General features: G+C 41.7%; 1 protein-coding gene across 22 annotated transcripts in view; it reads left to right on the top strand.

Moving 5' to 3' along the window:
* Nucleotides 1-18975, top strand: part of CELF4 (CUGBP Elav-like family member 4) — a 1454628-nt gene that overhangs the window by 1290095 nt on the left and 145558 nt on the right. For all 22 annotated transcript variants that reach the window (XR_012242761.1, XM_073618612.1, XM_073618635.1 and 19 more), the window contains one exon: nt 8499-8642. Coding sequence is in view for 21 of the 22 variants with exons in the window: in XM_073618612.1 (XP_073474713.1) it covers nt 8499-8642 (144 nt within the window). In the remaining variant the exon portion in view is untranslated. The remainder of the gene's footprint in view (nt 1-8498; nt 8643-18975) is intronic.

The following is an 18975-nucleotide window of genomic DNA, read 5'->3' as shown; positions in this document are numbered from 1 at the left end:
CTGTATTATTATGCAGTGATCATCGTTTTCTCATCAGGCCAATGACTTTAATAAAGAAAACGTCTGTCTATTTCCTTTTAAATTCTCATTTTCCTTCCTTGCCCTGGGTGTGTCCCGCCGCGGTCCAGGTGCTCAATTCTCCGTAATCTCTGCTGTCAATCAACATGACACAGAGAAGGGGGCTGGGCACATCAACAGCCTGCGAGGGCGATCTGCTCATTTGCATACCAGCTGTTCTTCCCGTTGCCCGTACAGGAAGCCAAAGTGTTAACCGTTTCTAATTTTCCAGCAGTTCCACGTGTTAAAACCGATCGCTCTCGCTCTTTTAATTAGAGCGCTTCTTCATAATAACCGCACAGCTGTGTGACAGGTCCTCTTGATGAATTTTCCCTTGGCGCAACAGGATGATCTTCATTTGACTTTTTTCTTCTCTTTTTTTTTTTTTTTTCAATTCTCAGATGGATGCGGAATATTAATTACCAATAGGAAAAAGCGCATTGTCTTTTTTTTTTTTTTTTTCTTTCACGTTCGGTGTAGAAATTGTATTGGCCAATTACACAACAATTACAGATAGTCTTTGTGATCATTAAAAGCTCATCTGTTCGGATTGAATCTCGCACTAAACAGGTACAAGGACAAGAAGGACGTTTAAAATTATCTGGGTTTTCATTAAATTATCAGGGAAGAGGCACTCAGAGGTGATTATGTGTAATGTGCAAAGTCTGTTATCGGCTCCCTCCGTGAATCCCCCTCCCGAAATACATACATAATGTCATTGGCTGCGTCTGATGCCTTCCCTCACCCCTGGGCTGTAAACGCCTGAGCCCAAAAGGGCGCCTCTCGTGAGAGCGATGCGTAGGCACGCCGCCGCTGACCCCCTTTTTGAAGATGCTAATTTTCTTGGCTTTGGATTTCTGTGCAGACCCGAGCTGATCAATATGCATTTATTCCAGGTCCTTCACCTGTTGCTGCCCATGTAATGCATAGGGGGGCTTTAATGTCCATGGGCGTCAGAAGTTTCTGTGGCACAGTGGCCGAGCTGTCAAAGAGGGCCCCTCCTTTCCCCGTCTTTAGTAATGTTTGGGAGCCAGCAGGACTGGCTCCTGATCATGTGTCCACTATGACAGCCAATCCCTATTAGAATCCCCCCCTTTATATCTGGGTCCTTATCAGAGTCCCCCCTTTCATCAGGATCCTCATAGAGTCCCTATTAGAGTCTCCCTTTATATTAGGTTCCATATCAGAATCCCCACTTACATCCAGGTCCCTATCAAAGTACCCTCTTACATCCGGATCCCTATCAGAGTACCCCCTTACATCAGGGTCCCTATCAGATTCCCCCTTACATCAGGGTCCCTATCAGAATCCCCCCTTACATCAGGGTCCCTATCAAAGTACCCTCTTGCATCCAGATCCCTATCAGATTCCCCCCCTCCTTACATCAGGGTCCCTATCAGATTCCCCTCTTACATCAGGGTCCCTATCAGATTCCCCCTTACATCAGGGTCCTTATCAGATTCCCCCCTTACATCAGGGTCCCTATCAGATTCCCCCCTTACATCAGGGTCCCTATCAAAGTACCCTCTTACATCGGTATCCCTGTAAGAGCCCCCCGTTACATCAGGGTCCCTATCAGATTCCCCCTTACATCAGGGTCCCTATCAGATTCCCCCCTTACATCAGGGACCTTATCAGATCCCCCTCTTACATCAGGGTCCCTATCAGATTCCCCTCTTACATCAGGGTCCCTATCAGATTCCCCTCTTACATCAGGGTCCTTATCAGATTCCCCCTTACATCAGGGTCCTTATCAGATATCCCCTTACATCAGGGTCCTTATCAGATTCCCCCCTTACATCAGGGTCCCTATCAAAGTACCCTCTTACATCTGTATCCCTGTCAGAGTCCCCCCTTACATCAGGGTGCCTATCAGATTCCCCCTTACATCAGGGTCCCTATCAGATTCCCCCCTTACATCAGGGTCCCTATCAGATTCCCCCTTACATCAGGGTCCCTATCAGATTCCCCCTTACATCAGGGTCCCTATCAGATTCCCCCCTTACATCAGGGTCCCTATCAGATTCCTCTCTTACATCAGGGCCCCTATCAGATTCCCCCCTTACATCAGGGTCCTTATCAAAGTACCCTCTTACATCTGGATTCCTGTCAGAGTCCCCCATTACATCAGGGTCCCTATCAGATTCCCCTCTTACATCAGGGTCCCTATCAGATTTCCCTTTACATCAGGGTCCCTATCAGATTCCCCCTTTACATCAGGGTCCCTATCAGATTCCCCCCCTTACATCAGGGTCCTTATCAGATCCCCCTCTTACATCAGGGTCCCTATCAGATTCCCCTCCTACATCAGGGTCCCTATCAGATTCCCCCCTTACATCGGGGCCCTTATCAGATTCCTATCAAGGTACTCTCTTACACCGGGTCCTTATTAGAGTCCCCCCTTACATCAGGGTCCCTATCAAAGTACCCACTTATATCCGGATCCCTGTCAGAGTCCCTCCTTACATCAGGGTCCCTATCAGATTCCCCCCTAACATCAGGGTCCCTATCAAAGCACCCTCTTACATCCAGATCCCTATCAGAATCCCCTTTACATCCGGCTCGCTATCAGATTCCCCCCTTACATCAGGGTTCCTATCAGAATCCCTCTTACATCCGGGTCCCTATCAAGGTACTCTCTTACGCCCGGGTCCTTCTTACATCAGGGTCCCTATTAAAGTACCCGCTTACATCCTGGATCCCTATCAGATTTCCCCCTTACATAAGGTTCCCTACCAGAACCATGAGACCAACTCATCTGATACCTAAGTCTGTGCACTAAATCTGGGGATACACTACTGACCCTATCAGTGGGCCGGATAAAGCGGGCCATACTTTGGAGACCCCTGCTCTAATTCATACATCTGTGTGATATGCTAGCTCTGTAACAAACTGGCTTTTTCTTTTCAGCAAAGCAGTTAAGATTAGCGAGGTAAACATATGAAAATGAGCCTGCTATGCACAGTGCTGTCACAGCTCACAGGAGGAAGCAGGAATGACCTCATAAAAATGCTGCTGATTTCATTGTCCAATCAGAATCCTGAGGTCAGGCCCTTGACCAAGGGAACTACCTACACTGCCTGTCTGTGGTGTGAGCCTGGATTGCAAGCCTGGATGGAGAATAACTGGAAAGCAGTTTCTATGTATGTGCCCAATTCCATGTACAAAAAGAGCACTGGTGTCCTCTTTTAAGTAGAGTCCAGGGTGTCAAGGACCCGCCCCCTGGGGGGGTGTCATAAAGGCACCCTGGATGACTTGGGATAGATGATAACCACCTGATCTGGGGTCCTCTCTCTAAGGACAGAACCATCATTAAGCCCAGCTTAGTGGCTGGCACGGCGAATCAGAGTTAATTAAGTACGCTGCGCCATCGACTGATCAGGCCCGAGACTTAGCAGGAAATGTCTACGTTACAAATATTCCTTCGCCGATGAGCGGCAATTAAGAGACTGATCAATAACAACATTATGCTGTTATAAAATAGAATTGGTCACCCCACGAGCTCCTCGTGACTCATGTTTCATTACTTTGAAATTAGACTTTCTGATCGATACACAAGTAATCACATTTAAAGGGTCGGTCCGCCCCAAAAGTGATATTGTGGTTAAATGTGGAGCCTGGTAGGCCAAATCACCTGCTGGCTTCTTATAGCTCTTAAAGGACCTCTTTAGTGAAACCTCCCTGCCATACTTCTGGCTCTGTTACCTTTCTCCTTGGGCGGTTCTTTTGGATCTACATATGGACCGCCGAGCCAAGGTTTTGTTGGCCAACGCTCCACCAAAGGGTACCATTGGAATGTTGGTGAGTGTATGAAATGAGAATATTACCAGGGCCCAGGTTTACATCTATGTGTGACGTGAACTCACACAAAGTCCCACGCTTTCCCGACGTTCACAGAAACGCGTTGCCTGTTAGCAGATGCGCAGTGGTGCCATTTATTTGTTAATGGCACCCCCCAACCATCCACCAACTCACACATTTTCGCTGCACCAAACCACACAAGGGTCACGGACTTCTTTACTGCATTTCTCACGCGTAGGGCAGCCCATTGAAATGAATGGGGGGCCAATACATGCGACACACGGGAAGGCGCAAAAAAGCACCTACTCTTGGTCGCACCTGTAGGTAAGAATCAAGTCTAACTCCAAAAGTATAATCAGCTAAAAAAAAGTCCTCTAATTAATTAATTGGACCAAGTCGGCTTAAACCCCTTGCTGTCCCTTTAAGAGGGTCTTTACACCAGGGGGTGTGAAGGATCAGCTGATCACATGACCACTGTGATCGGTCACATGATCCGGAGCTGGTCCCGCCGGCTACTGATCATTTGCAGAGACCAATACCCAACAGCTAAGTCACTGTGCTGAGAGCAAACGGTGAGCCCAGAAAGCTCTGCTGTCCATGGACGCTAAAGCCCACCTTCTTTGCAACCGCATATTGGTGTTATGTGGGTAGCAAGAGGTTAGGACCTTTCTGATGTCACAATATGCAGCAACAGTATCATTTTTAAGAAAAGCTTCATGCTTTATCATTAAAAAGCCACCCTTGAGCACCACTTGAGTAACTTTTCTCTTGATGTTACCAGTCAGCTGCAGGCAGGCGGAAGCATTTCCCCAGTCTCCACAGCCAAGAACTGCAGAGGCACCAGGCTTTTTATGATTTTGACATCTCCAAGCCCGGCATCTCAGTCCAGCAAGCAGATAGTGACCCTGGATGATGCCTAAACAAAGATGGCTCTGTCCTTTTGAAGGGAAAAGCAGATGAAGACATTGTCGGGGGGAGTACTGGGATCTCTATGAGAAGTAATTGATTCTTAGGAGATCATTTATAAAACATTAGTTGCTTGAATGTCAGAATAATTTGTGAAAGCCTAAAGAAATATCCCCTATTTTTACTAAGAGATGAATGCCTATATTGCCAGCTCCCTCTAGTGTCCAAAATGTGGTATTGTTTTCTCCTTGAGGTATTTCAGAAAAGTAACGCATTTTGGCCACTAGATGAAGCTGATAAAACAGGCCTTAAACTGTCTAAAAAAAATACGGGATGTTCCGTTCAACTTGCACAAATGCTTCTGACATTCATGCAACAAATGTTTCCTAAATAGACTCCTTAGTGTTCCAATGACAAATTATTAAGTAAATGCGTGCACATGAAAAAATGTATCTGCTGCTAGGTCCACTATAAGACAATATAATAAACATACCTTCTTTGTTGTTGTGTCTTTATATATATATATATTTTTTTCATTTATTATATACTATACATCAGGGTCCATTCATCTCCTATGAGAGTTATTTGTGTCATATAAATCACAGACCCGGGTTTGAGCCCCTACAGGGAAACTGGAGGCTTTGTTCATAGGAATAGTTTATTTTTCATTACACAGGCTTCTTTTTGTAATTTTGTGGAATATTTTGGGTATTTTGATAAAAATGAATTGAAAAGTGATCATGTGAGTATTATATAGCGGCAATGCTTTTTTTTTATGTATAAAGATGAATTGCTGATTCTTCGGGGGTGGGAGCCAATATGATTGGTTCTATGTAGTTTAAAGAAATCCCTGTGTTGATACAATTTAAAGGAGAGTAATGTTATTTTTTATGATATTTAATACACAGACTTCTTTTTGTAATTTTGTGGAATATTTTGGGTAGTTTGATAAAATATGATTGAAAAGTGATCATGTGAGGGTTTTGTACTGTAGCTGTAATCCCTTTTTATGTGTAGGAAGATGAATTGCTGATTCTTCGGGGGTGGGAGCTAATATGATTGGTTCTATGTACTTTAAAGAAACTCCTGTGTTGATACTATTTAAAGAAGAATAATAATATTTTATATTTAATACACAGGCTCATTTTTGTAATCTTGAGGAATAATTTGGGTATTTTGAAAAAAATTTATTGAAAAGGGATCATGTGAGGGTTTTGTAGCAGCAATGCTTTTTTTTGTGTATGAAGTTGAATTGCTGATTCTTCAGGGGTGGGAGCTTTTTAAAGAAGAATAATAATATTTTTTTATGATATTTAATACACAGGCTTCTTTTTGTAATTTTGTGGAATATTTCGGGTATTTTGATAAAAATTGATTGCAAAGTGATCATGTGAGGGTTTTGTAGCATCAATGCTTTTTTTTGCGTATGAAGATGAATTGCTGATTCTTCGGGGGTGGGAGCTAATATGATTGGTTCTATGTACTTTAAGGAAACTCCTGTGTTGATATTATTTAAAGGAGAATAATAATTTTTCTTATGATATTTAATACACAGGCTTCTTTTTGTAATTTTGTGAGATATTTCGGGTATTTCGATAAAAATTGATTGAAACGTGATCATGTGAGGGTTTTGTAGCGGCAATGCTTTTTTTTGTGTATGAAGACGAATTGCTGATTCCTCAGGGGCGGGAGCTAATATGATTGGTTCTATGTACTTTAAAGAAACTCCTGTGCTGATACTTTTTAAAGAAGAATAATAATATGTTTTTATGATATTTAATACACAGGCTTCTTTTTGTAATTTTGTGGAATATTTCGGGTATTTTGATAAAAATTGATTGCAAAGTGATCATGTAAGGGGTGACTCTGATTGGGACCTTAATGTCAGGGGGGATTCTGATGGGGAACCTGATTTAAGGGGGGACTTTGATGGGGACCCTTGTGCAAAGGGGGTCTCTGATGGGGACCCTTGTGCAAGGGGAGACTCTGATTGGGACCCTGATGTAAGGGGGATGCTGATGGGGATCCTCATGTAAGAGGGGACTCTGGGGGGGCTCTGACTGGGACCCTGATGTAAAGGTGGACACTGATTGGGACCCTGATGCATGGGGACCCGTAAGAAAGGAGGCAACCTAATGGGGACCCTGATGTAAGGGAGGACACGGATAGGAGCCCTTATGCATGGTGGGACTCTGATGGGGGCCCTGATAGAAAAGAGAACTCTGATGGAGAGCTAGATGTATGAAGGGGAACTCAGATGGTGAACCAGATGTAAAGGGGACGTTAATTGGGACCCTGATTTAAGTGTAACCTTGATGGGGACCTGGATGAAAGGATGGACTCAGAAGGGGAACCAAATGTAAGGGGGGACTCTGATGGGGACCCTGATGAAAGGGCAGACTCAGATGTGGACTATATACAATGTGACCCTTGTACTAAACTGTTTGGAGACCCCTGATCTAGCCCTTTCCTCCCCAGCCGGACTGCCCCTCCCCTTTCATTTATTGAATTTCAGTTCTTTCAGTCATGCATTCTCTGCATCACATGTGGGCGTAACAATGCAAACACAGTCTGCCTAGGGACACCCACTCCTTAGGAATGACATCCACCCATCAAGGCATTCTGATATTTGCATAACTCCTCCCAAGAGGAGTACTGGGGCAGGGTGCTGTGATGTTTTCAGGAAGCTATTTACAGCACCCTTCCAGCCCCTCCCACCAGTCATGGTCTGCCTGCATTGCATAGAGAAGCACAGAGACCCTGTGATGATGTCACTGGGTTTAAAATAAAGTAATGGAAATGGAACGTTTTTATTGCAACATTACAACATCATGTGCATGAGGAGGGAAAGGTGGAACCAGGTAAGGCAAAATGTAAACAGATACAGCTTTAACTCGTCCCTTCTCCCTACTCCAAAACAAATGATGGCCATGATATGTGTTAAGCGGATTACTTTCACATTTATATATCTAAATATTATAAGAAAAATTATTATTCTACTTTAAATAGTATCAACACAGGATTTTCCTTAAAGTACATAGAACCAATCATATTAGCTCCCGCCCCCAAGGAATCAGCAATTCGTCTTCATACACAAAAAAAGCATTGATGCTACAAAACCCTCACAATCAATTTTTATCAAAATAACCGAAATATTCCACAAAATTACAAAAAGAAGTCTGTGTATTAAATATCATAAAAAATATAATTATTTTCCTCTAAATTGTATCAGTACAGGAATTTCTTTAAACTACATAGAACCAATGATATTGGCTCCCACCCCCGAGGAATAAGCAATTCATCTTTATACACAAAAAAAACATTGCTGCAAAAAAACCCTTACAACAGTGTCCCATCAGAGTCCTCATTTAGATTCCCCTTTATATCAGACTGAAGCAGAGACCATAGGCAGCCTCTGCGACCTGAACCCTCAATCGATGCACATTGAAGATATGCAACTCTCCCTAGGCTTGGGCCAGACAAAATCTTGTAGAGGGCCGGATCTGGCCCAAGGGCCATAGTTTGGAGACCCCTGGGCCAGATGACACTGGACATCCTCAAGCCTGGAAATGACTCTATGTGATTTGCTGCAGCTTCTAAGGCACATTGTGGGGAGCTCACAGTGTGCAGTGAAATCAGAGTAAGCCATTTCAGTCCAGGAGAGGTACAACTATGCAAGACTGAAGGGAAGGCGGGAGTTCAGCTTTAATTCATTTTTCTTTTTTCTTTTCTAGGGGGCGTCATCGAGCCTGGTGGTGAAATTTGCAGACACAGACAAGGAGCGCACAATGAGACGCATGCAACAAATGGCAGGGCAGATGGGAATGTTCAACCCAATGGCCATCCAGTTCGGAGCTTATGGAGCTTATGCACAGGCAGTAAGTCAATAAAGCACAGCCCCGAGTGTTCCATCATACAGTGTTACAGAGGAATAAAGTTTAACTATCACCTGCTGTACATGGGGGGTCCGGATCCCAGGGAAAGGGAGGGACAGTAGATGGCAACCTTCAGACAAGCGAGTGACATGGGGGACTAATAGATAATAAAGGCAAACCTAGGGGAGTGAGTGTGTGATGCTGTCCGTAGTGCTGAATTCCAAATATACTGTTAATGGTAATGATGTCACAGGCCCTTCTGGGATTCCCCCCCCCCCCACTTGATGAGGAGAAAGAACTGGCTTTGCTCCTTCAGGAAGGAGGATGAAGATGACACTTAGGGGTTTATTTATAAAGAATTGCAAAGCTATCCATCCTGCAAAACTGCATGTACATTTGTTTTGTGCAAATGAGGGCAACACTGAAAGTTACTGGGCTGTTTTCTCTCCAGGTCGAAATTTCTTCATTCATAAAATATAGAGTGAATCAGGAAGATACTGCATTATGACCACTAGATGGAGCTGACAATTACTGCATTATGACCACTAGGTGGAGCTAAAGGTTACTGCATTATGACCACTAGATGGAGATGACAATTACTGCATTATGACCACCTAATGGAGCTGTTGATTACTGCATTATGACCACTAGATGGAGCTAACAATTACTGCATTATGACCACTAGATGGAGTTTACGGTTACTACATTATGACCACTTAATGGAGCTGTTGATTACTGCATTATGACCACTAGATGGAGCTGACAATTACTGCATTATGACCACTAGATGGAGCTTACGGTTACTACATTATGACCACTAGATGGAGCTGTCAATTACTGCATTATGACCACTAGATTGAGCTGACAATTACTGCATTATGACCACTAGGTGGAGCTGTCGATTACTGCATTATGACCACTAGATGGAGCTGATGATTACTGTATTATGGCCACTAGATGGAGCTGACAATTACCACATTATGGCCACTAGATGGAGCTGACGATTACCGCATTATGACCACTAGATTGAGATGACGATTACCACATTATGGCCACTAAATGGAGCTGGTGATTACTGCATTATGACCACTAGATGGAGCTGACGATTACTGCATTATGACCACTAGATGGATCTGACGGTTACTGCATTATGGCCACTAGATGGAGCTGACGATTACTGCATTATGGCCACTAGATGGAGCTGATGATCATATTAACTATGATCATCAGCTCCATCTAGTGGTCATAATGCAGTAGAATTAGTAGAATTCCAGGCTAAACTTAAAGAGGAGATCCAGGCTCCCTTTAAAAAAAAAATGAAAGTCAACAGCTACTAAAATGGTAGCTGCTGACTTTTAGTATTAGGACCTGTCCAGGGATCCGGCGATGTCCTCACCTGAGCCGATTCTTCAATCAGATTCGGGTGCAGGCACCAACATCTCAAGTAAGGGAAACACAGCTACATAGTTAGTCAGGTTGAAAAAAGACACAAGTCCATCCAGTTCAACCTTAAAAACAATAAATAAATAAATTAAATAAAAAATATTGTACAATATACCCAATTTTATACCCTCAGTTGATCCAGAGGAAGGCAAAAAACCCCAGCAGAGCATGCTCCAATTTGCTACAGCAGGGGAAAAAATTCCTTCCTGATCCCCCGAGAGGCAATCGGATTTTCCCTGGATCAACTTTACCTATAAATGCTAGTACCCAGTTATATTATGTACATTTAGGAAAGTATCCAGGCCTTTCTTAAAGCAATCTACTGAGCTGGACAGAACCACCTCTGGAGGGAGTCTATTCCACATTTTCACAGCTCTTACTGTGAAGAAACCTTTCCGTATTTGAAGATGAAATCTCTTTTCCTCTAGACGTAAAGAGTGCCCCCTTGTCCTCTGTGTTGAGCGTAAAGAGAATAACTCAACACCAAGTTCACTATATGATCCCCTTATATATTTATACATGGTGATCATATCCCCCCCTTATTCTCCTCTTCTCAGGAGGGAATAAATTCTGTTCCTCTAATCTTTCCTCATAGCTGAGCTCCTCCAGGCCTCTTATCAGTTTGGTTGCCCTTCTCTGCACTTTCTCCAGTTCCCCGATATCCTTTTTAGGAACTGGTGCCCAAAACTGAACTGCATATTCCAGATGAGGTCTTACACAGGCGGTGAAGTTTTGTGGCTTCACAGCTGGTTTCCTACTGCGCATGCACGAGCTGCGCTGAGCTTTGTGAACGGTCCCATAGTCTTCTGGGATTTGTGCTATGTCTCAAAAGAATGCAGAGGAAGGGGGGGGGAGGGGACGAACTTCTGGCTCAGATCACCATGGTTCAAAATCAGGTACCCCCCCCCCCCCCCCCAAAGTGCCAAATGTGGCAGTGGAGGAAGGGGGGAGGAGGCAAACAAGTGGAACTTATCCTTTTGGGTGAAGTTCGCTTTCACTAGTCTAAAAAATGCTCCCTTCCCCCTCCTAATCTCTATAAGAAAGATGTATATATTTACCTATTTCCACTCCAATAACATTCAACCTGAAGAGAAAATGGCCATAATGCAGTAATCATCAGCTCCATCTAGTGGCCATAATGTGGTAATTGTCACCGCCATCTAGTGGTCATAATGCAGTAATCGTCAGCTCCATCTAGTGGTCATAATGTAGTAATCGTCAGTGCCATCTAGTGGCCATAATGCAGTAATCCTCAGCTCCATCCAGTGGCTATAATGCAGTAATGGTCAGCTCCATCTAGTGGTCATAATGTGGTAATTGTCAGTGCCATCTAGTGGCCATAATGCAGTAATCCTCAGCTCCATCCAGTGGCTATAATGCAGTAATGGTCAGCTCCATCTAGTGGCCATAATGTAGTAATCGTCAGCGCCATCTAGTGGTCATAATGCAGTAATCCTCAGCTCCATCTAGTGGCCAAAATACAGTAATGTCAGCTACATCTAGTGGCCATAATGCAGTAATCATCAGCTCCATCTAGTGGCCATAATGTGGTAATTGTCACCGCCATCTAGTGGTCATAATGCAGTAATCGTCAGCTCCATCTAGTGGTCATAATGTGGTAATCTTCAACGCCATCTAGTGGTCATAATGCAATAATCCTCAGCTCCATCTAGTGGCCATAATGTAGTAATCGTCAGCTCCATATAGTGGTCATAATGTGGTAATCGTCAGCGCCATCTAGTGGTCATAATGCAATAATCCTCAGCTCCATCTAGTGGCCATAATGTAGTAATTGTCAGCTCCATCTAGTGGTCATAATGTGGTAATCGTCAGCGCCATCTAGTGGTCATAATGCGGTAATCGTCAGCGCCATCTAGTGGTCATAATGCAATAATCCTCAGCTCCATCTAGTGGCCATAATGTAGTAATCGTCAGCGCCATCTAGTGGCCATAATGCAGTAATCATCAATTCCACCTAGTGGCCATAATGCAGTAATTGTCAGCTCCATCTAGTGGCCATAATGTAGTAATCATTACCGCCATCTAGTGGCCATAATGCAGTAATCATCAATTCCATCTAGTGGCCATAATGCAGTAATCATCAGCTCCATCTAGTGGTGTTATAGTGTGGTATTTTCCTGATTTACACACCTGACTTTATATGAATGGGCTGCCTTAATGCAATGCATGTCAATATGCAACAGAACACCCGTGCCTTAAACACACCATAGCGATGTGAATGGGCCCTAATCTTGTACTCGTAGATCATAAGGGGTTATCAGCTCGCCACAAAGTTTGTTTATAAATCTCTGGGACATAAAAGTACATTGGAAATTACGTGCCCAGATTCTGAATGACATGAAGTGACTTCTCATTGAGAGCAAAGCCTTCCCCTCTAGATCATTACAGAGGAAGCCATCACAGTGAATTAGTATGCCCTGTGTCTGACTCTTCCAACAAGAAAATAGAATGTGATCGCCTAAAATGCAGCCTGAACCCCCCTGAGAGGGGGCTCGACCAAAAATTCCTAACGATTCTTGTCAGAGCTTTACCCGTGCAATCTGTGTGCGCTGCCCTCGCCTGGCTTGCAACGCGCTCGGCTGTCACACCGGACGCACCCAGCAGGGAGCTATGTGCAGAAAAGGTGCAGTTCTGCGGAGCTGAAGAGTGGAAGGAAAGGATGGAAGGCTTAGTATAGATCTGGAACAAGTATTCACATAACATTTTATATTCCAAAGAAAATGTCTGGAGAACGTTGGGTTACATGCCGATAAATAAATAGGAATAACGAGCCAGTCCGGCGATTGAGTGCAAAACAAAAACTAGAATTCCATTAGGCCCCCCATTCACACTTGGCGATTTGGAATTGCGGGCGCAATCGCCCAGATTCTGTCTGCGATTCCAAAACAATGGCTGCAAAACACGCAACACGCATTTAGGTGGCATTCTTTCTAAATGGCACCCCAAATTTGAATAGATTTTGCCGCAATTGTCAGGCAGTGAAACGCGCCTTTAAAAAAAATCACGAGAAGCTTGTCGCCCCCAAAAAGGAACAGGAGCTTTTGGGGCGACACATGCACATAGGGCTGCCCGTTTAAAGTCAATGGAGTCATGTGAAAATCACCCACACAAAATCTAAAGCGGGAATGCGAGTTCCCGCTATGCGAAGTGTGAATGGGGCCTCTAGTGTTTCCATAGTCGGAAAGATCAAATAAATAAGTAAATAATGATCGTTATATTAAACCACAACCACAATGAATAAAAGCAAAACAATTTTAACTAGTCGTTTCCAATTCAAGTTAAAAATAATCGATCCGAATATTAATTTAAAGAATACATAAAATAGTATAAAATAATAATAATAACAATACTCATTTAAATAAAATAATCAAATAAAAATGACCACATGGTTCTGGACACAGGACACAGTTAAGGTTTGCTGATATGCTACAAGAGTACCTCCTAGCTTGCTGCTGAGCCTCCAGCCCCCATTGTGACCCCAATCTCCAACGGTGTCCCACAGTACCCCCCAACCTCCCACAGTACCTCCTAGCTTGCTGCTGAGCCTCCAGCCCCCATTGTGACCCCAATCTCCAACGGTGTCCCACAGTACCCCCCAACCTCCCACAGTACCTCCTAGCTTGCTGCTGAGCCTCCAGCCTCCATTGTGACCCCAATCTCCAACGGTGTCCCACAGTACCCCCCAACCTCCCACAGTACCTCCTAGCTTGCTGCAGATCCTCCAAACCCTACCCCCCCATAGTGACCCCAACCTCCAACAGTGTCCCACAGTGCCCCCCCAACCTCCCACAGTACCTCCTAGCTTGCTGCAGATGCTCCAAACCCTACCCCCCCTCATAGTGACCCTAACCTCCAACAGTGCCCCATAGTGCCCCCCCCAACCTCCTACAGTGCACTTCAGCCCACACATTGCCCTCCAGTCTCCCACAGTGTCCCTGCAAAGTCCCCAGCTTTCTCCAGGGGCCCCAACCCCTACAGTTACTCTGAACTCTTTCCTCCAGAAACCTCAAACCACCAAGTCTGCTGCAGAGTTTCCTACCCTGCTCCCCCCAACCTCCCACAGTACCTCCTAGCTTGCTCCCAACAGTGCCCCACAGTGCCTTCCAACCTCACACAGTACCTCCTAACTTGCTGCAGATCCTCCAGCCCCCCATAGTGACCCTGACCTCCAACAGTGTCCCACAGTGCCCCCCAACCTCCTACAGTGCACCTCAGCCCACACATTGCCCTCCAGTCTCCCACGGTGTCCCTGCAAAATCCTCAGCTTTCTCCAGGGACCCCAACTCCTACAGTTACTCTGAACTCTTTTCCTTTAGAAACTTCATACCCTTCAAGGCCACCAAGTCTGCTGCAGAGTCTCCTACCCTGCTCCAGAACCCCCAACCTCCCACAGTGACTCTCAGCCCCACCCAGAGCTTTCTCAGCATTTCAATAAATATTTGGTACTAATCTACTTGTATTTTGTGAGTATAAACTGCTGGCCCAAAAAAAAAATGTGTTTTTGCCAAATAATAAATGTACATGCAAATCCGCTAGAGGAATGGGTTCAGGTGTTAAGATTCTTTTTTGCTTTGCAATTACGGGGTCAATAAAAATAAATGAATTAAAAAAAATAAACAATAGTAAAAAATAATAGTAATAATAGAACCAATAAAAAATATTAAAAAATATAAAACCTTTTTTATCACTACAGAAACAATGTCACAGAAAAAAAATTAATGCTGGGGCCTGATCCATAGGGGGGAGTGGGAGGTTTCGGGGGTAAATGCAGGTCATGCCTGAACATAACCTTTACATCCAAATTTGCTAATATAGTTTCAGTTTTACTAACACATGCCAAAGTATCAACACTGGCTTTAGGTGTTTAGCTTTGGAATTAAGGTGTTAATATATAATAAAGGAATACAAAATTTAAAAAAAATGACATAATCACAATAATAATAACAATATTAATGATAATAATAATATTAATAAAAAATTTTAAAAAATCATGATGCTTTTTCTAACTACAGAAACAGGATAAAATTGCAAAAGGAACACTGGAACCTGATCCATAGGGAGAGTGGGAAGTTTCGCAGTAAATTAAGGTCATGCCTGAACATAATTTTTACATGTAAATTTGCTAGACGAATGGCCATGCAATTCTTTTATAATACACCCTAAGTAGTTGCAGTTTTACTAACACATGTCAGGAGATCAGCACTGAGTTCAGGTGTTAAGCTTTCGAATTAAGGGGTTAATATATAATAAATGAATACAAAAATAAACAATGCTATAATATTAATAGTTAAAAATAAAAAAGTTTAAAAAATTAAAAAAAAAAAAAAAAAACTTTTTCTGACTATAGAAACAAGATAAAATGAAAAAAAAATTAATGCTGGGGCCTGATCCATAGGGAGAGTGGGAGATTTTGCGGTAAATTCAGGCCATGCCTGAACATAACTTTATATGCAAATTTGCTAGACGAATGGCCATGCATTTTTTTTTTTTAATACACCTTAAATAATTGCAGTTTTACTAACGCATGCCAAAGTATCAACATTGGGTTCAGATGCTAAGCTTTCAAATTAAGGTATTAATATATAATACATGAATAAAAATATAACCAATGTCATAATAAGAACAATTTTTTAAAAAAAGAATAACAAATATTCAATAAAAAAACTTTTTTCTGACTACAGAAACATGGAAAAATTAAAAAATGAACACTGGAACATGATCCATAGGGAAAGCGGGAGGTTTTAGGGTAAATTCAGGTCATGCCTGAACATAACCTTTACATGCAAATGCGCTAGAGTAAAGGCCATGACTTTTTTTTTTAATTTTTTTTAATACACCCTAAATAGTTGCAGTATTACTAACACATGCCAAAGTATCAACACTGGGTTCAGGCGTTAAGCTTTGGAATTAAGGTATTAATATATAATAAAGGATTAAAAAAGGAAACAATACTATAACAATAATAATAATATAATAAAGGAGTAAATACAATAATAATAGTAATAATAATTGTTGTGGTGTTGTTGTTGTTATTATTATTATTACTATAATTATTATTATTATTATTATTATTGTTCATTATCATAAATAAATGAAAAAATAATAACACAAAATTAAAAACAATTCAAAATAAAAGCTTTTTCTGACTACAGAAACAAGGTCAAATTAAAAAATGATCACTGGAACCTGATCCATAGGGAAAGCGGGAGGTTTCAGGGTAAATTCAGGTCATGCCTGAACATAACCTTTACATGAAAATTTGCTAGAGTAAAGGCCATGCATTTTTTAATTTTTTTTTAATACACCCTAAATAGTTGCAGTATTACTAACACATGCCAAAGTATCAACACTGGGTTCAGGCATTAAGCTTTGGAATTAAGGTATTAATATATAATAAAGGATTAAAAAAAGAAACAATACTATAACAATAATAATAATATAATAAAGGGGTAAATACAATAATAATAATAATTGTTGTGGTATTGTTGTTGTTATTATTATTATTACTATAATTATTATTATTAGTGTTCATTATTATAAATAAATTTAAAAAATAATAACACAAAGTTAAAAACAATTCAAAATAAAAGCTTTTTCTGACTACAGAAACAAGGTCAAATTAAAAAATGAACACTGGAACTTGATCCATAGGGAAAGCGGGAGGTTTCAGGGTAAATTCAGGTCATGCCTGAACATAACCTTTACATGAAAATTTGCTAGAGTAAAGGCCAAGACATTTTTTTTAATACACCCTAAATAGTTGCAGTTTTACTAACACATGCCAAAGTATCAACAGTGGGTTCAGGTGTTAAAGCGGGGGTCCACCTATCTATCGTTTTTTTTTTTTTTGAGTTCATTCATAAACTTTTCTTCTCAGCATTACATACTCACATATTGTGTGTAATATGTCCGCCTGTGTCAGATTTCGTCAGAAAGAATAACTTATATTATTCACTGCAGGCGGTTTCCATCTTCATTGTGGGCATTTGAAGCCCACAAGCATTTATTTCCTGGATGCGGTGAATGCTGTGCTCCCAGCATTCACCACTCGTTCCCGCACATGCTCAGTGGCATCCTGGGAAGCCTGAGACTAGCTCCCAGGAGTCTGGGAGAGGCTAGAAACACGCCTACTCTCACGGGAGGAGAACCAAGAAGTGCAAAGAAGAATAGAAAAATAAAAGGTAATTACGGCGATTTCAATTTTTTTAAATGGCATGTCAGCATCTAGGCAAGGAAGAGAATACATACAGATATTGTTCAAAATTTGGGTGGAACCCCGCTTTAAGCTTTGGAATTAAGGTATTAATATATAATAAAGGAATAAAAAAAGATAAAATACTATAACAATAATAATAATAATAATTATAATAAAGGAATAACTACAAAAATAATAATTATTATTATTAGTAGTAGTAGTTGTGGCATTGTTATTGTTGTTATTATTATTATTATTATTATTATTGTTCATTATTATAAATAAAGGAAAAAAATAATAAAACAAAATTAAAAACAATTAAAAATAAAAGCTTTTTCTGACTACAGAAACAGGGTCAAATTAAAAAATGATCACTGGGACCTGATCCATAGGAACAGCGGGAGATTTGGGGGTAAATTCGGGTCATGCCTGAATATACCCTTTAAATGAAGTTTAATTTGGTTCATGGCAGGTCCCAGGGTACTACCAACTTCAGAAACTGGATGGGATGTATGGACAGAAACGTGTCCACATTTTGCCATCCCTCTCCTCCCCATACTTTCCTGGGCTCTGCAGGATTGTAAAAGCTACATGGCCTTTTTTTTTTTTTTGCCTGTGCGGCTGAAAGTGCGGACATAATGGGTGTAATTAGCCTTGAGTGTGCCTTCCTAATGTACCTTCCACTTTCAAGTGTCGAGTTCATGAAGGAGGGCTCATGCAGCCATTCGCAGTTCATAAAGGCTAATGTACAGGGCATTGCTTCCATTACAAGTGCGCCTTTTATTTAAAGACCCGCCGATTTCAGCATTTCACGGGTGATTTCACCTGGGACACAAAAGATGCCGTTTTGCTGGATGGAGCTGAGATGGGAGCAGAAAGAACTTTCTTTTTTCTTTTTAAAATCATTGGGGGGGGGGGTCTATTTGTAAAAGAAAATTGCTGTGCCAGTGTATTAGCATTCGCAAAATAGTTACAAATATCACCTCTGTGAGTGTTTTTATATTATTTTCTGATATTTACCCTTTTGCTGCCACTGACGTATGTCATATGTCACGGGGGGGGGATCCCAATGTTCCCTGGAATCTGCTCTCTAGACATGTGCATGATGAAAAAATGTGTTTTGTTTTGATTTGTTAACCATTTAAAGACCGGAAGGATTTACCCCCTTAATGACCAGGCCATTTTTTTGTGATACGGCACTGCGTTGCTTTACCTGACAATTGCGCAGTCGTGCAACGATGTACCCAAACAAAATTTTCGTCCTTTTTTTCCCACATATAGAGCTTTCTTTTGGTGGTATTTGATCACCTCTGCTGTATTTATTTTTTGCGCTAAAAACAAAAAAGAGCAACAATTTTGAAAAAAAAACAATATTTTTTTATGCAAGAGTTTCCCCGGGGGGGGGGGGGGTTTAAGCAGCGAGAACTTTATGAGAAAAATGATTAGAAAGAATGAATTCAATAATACAATAAATTTTAAATATAAATTGTGGTTAGCGACACAAACAACAAAATAAACCATCACCAATGGCAAACAATGACAAAGCAAAACATAGTTTGGCAATTACATTGTGACATTACTATGCACATGAATAACCCCAATGCATTTCAACCCTTTCATTTCTGGTCTTCTTCAGGGGGATTTTTAATTCTAGGAAATATATCAGAAAATTCTAAT

This window comes from Aquarana catesbeiana, linkage group LG01 (genome assembly GCF_042186555.1).
Source record: "Aquarana catesbeiana isolate 2022-GZ linkage group LG01, ASM4218655v1, whole genome shotgun sequence".
Classification (NCBI taxonomy): Eukaryota; Metazoa; Chordata; class Amphibia; order Anura; family Ranidae; genus Aquarana; species Aquarana catesbeiana.
Note: the sequence above shows the minus strand (reverse complement) of the source record. Positions and strands in the feature narration are given on the sequence as shown.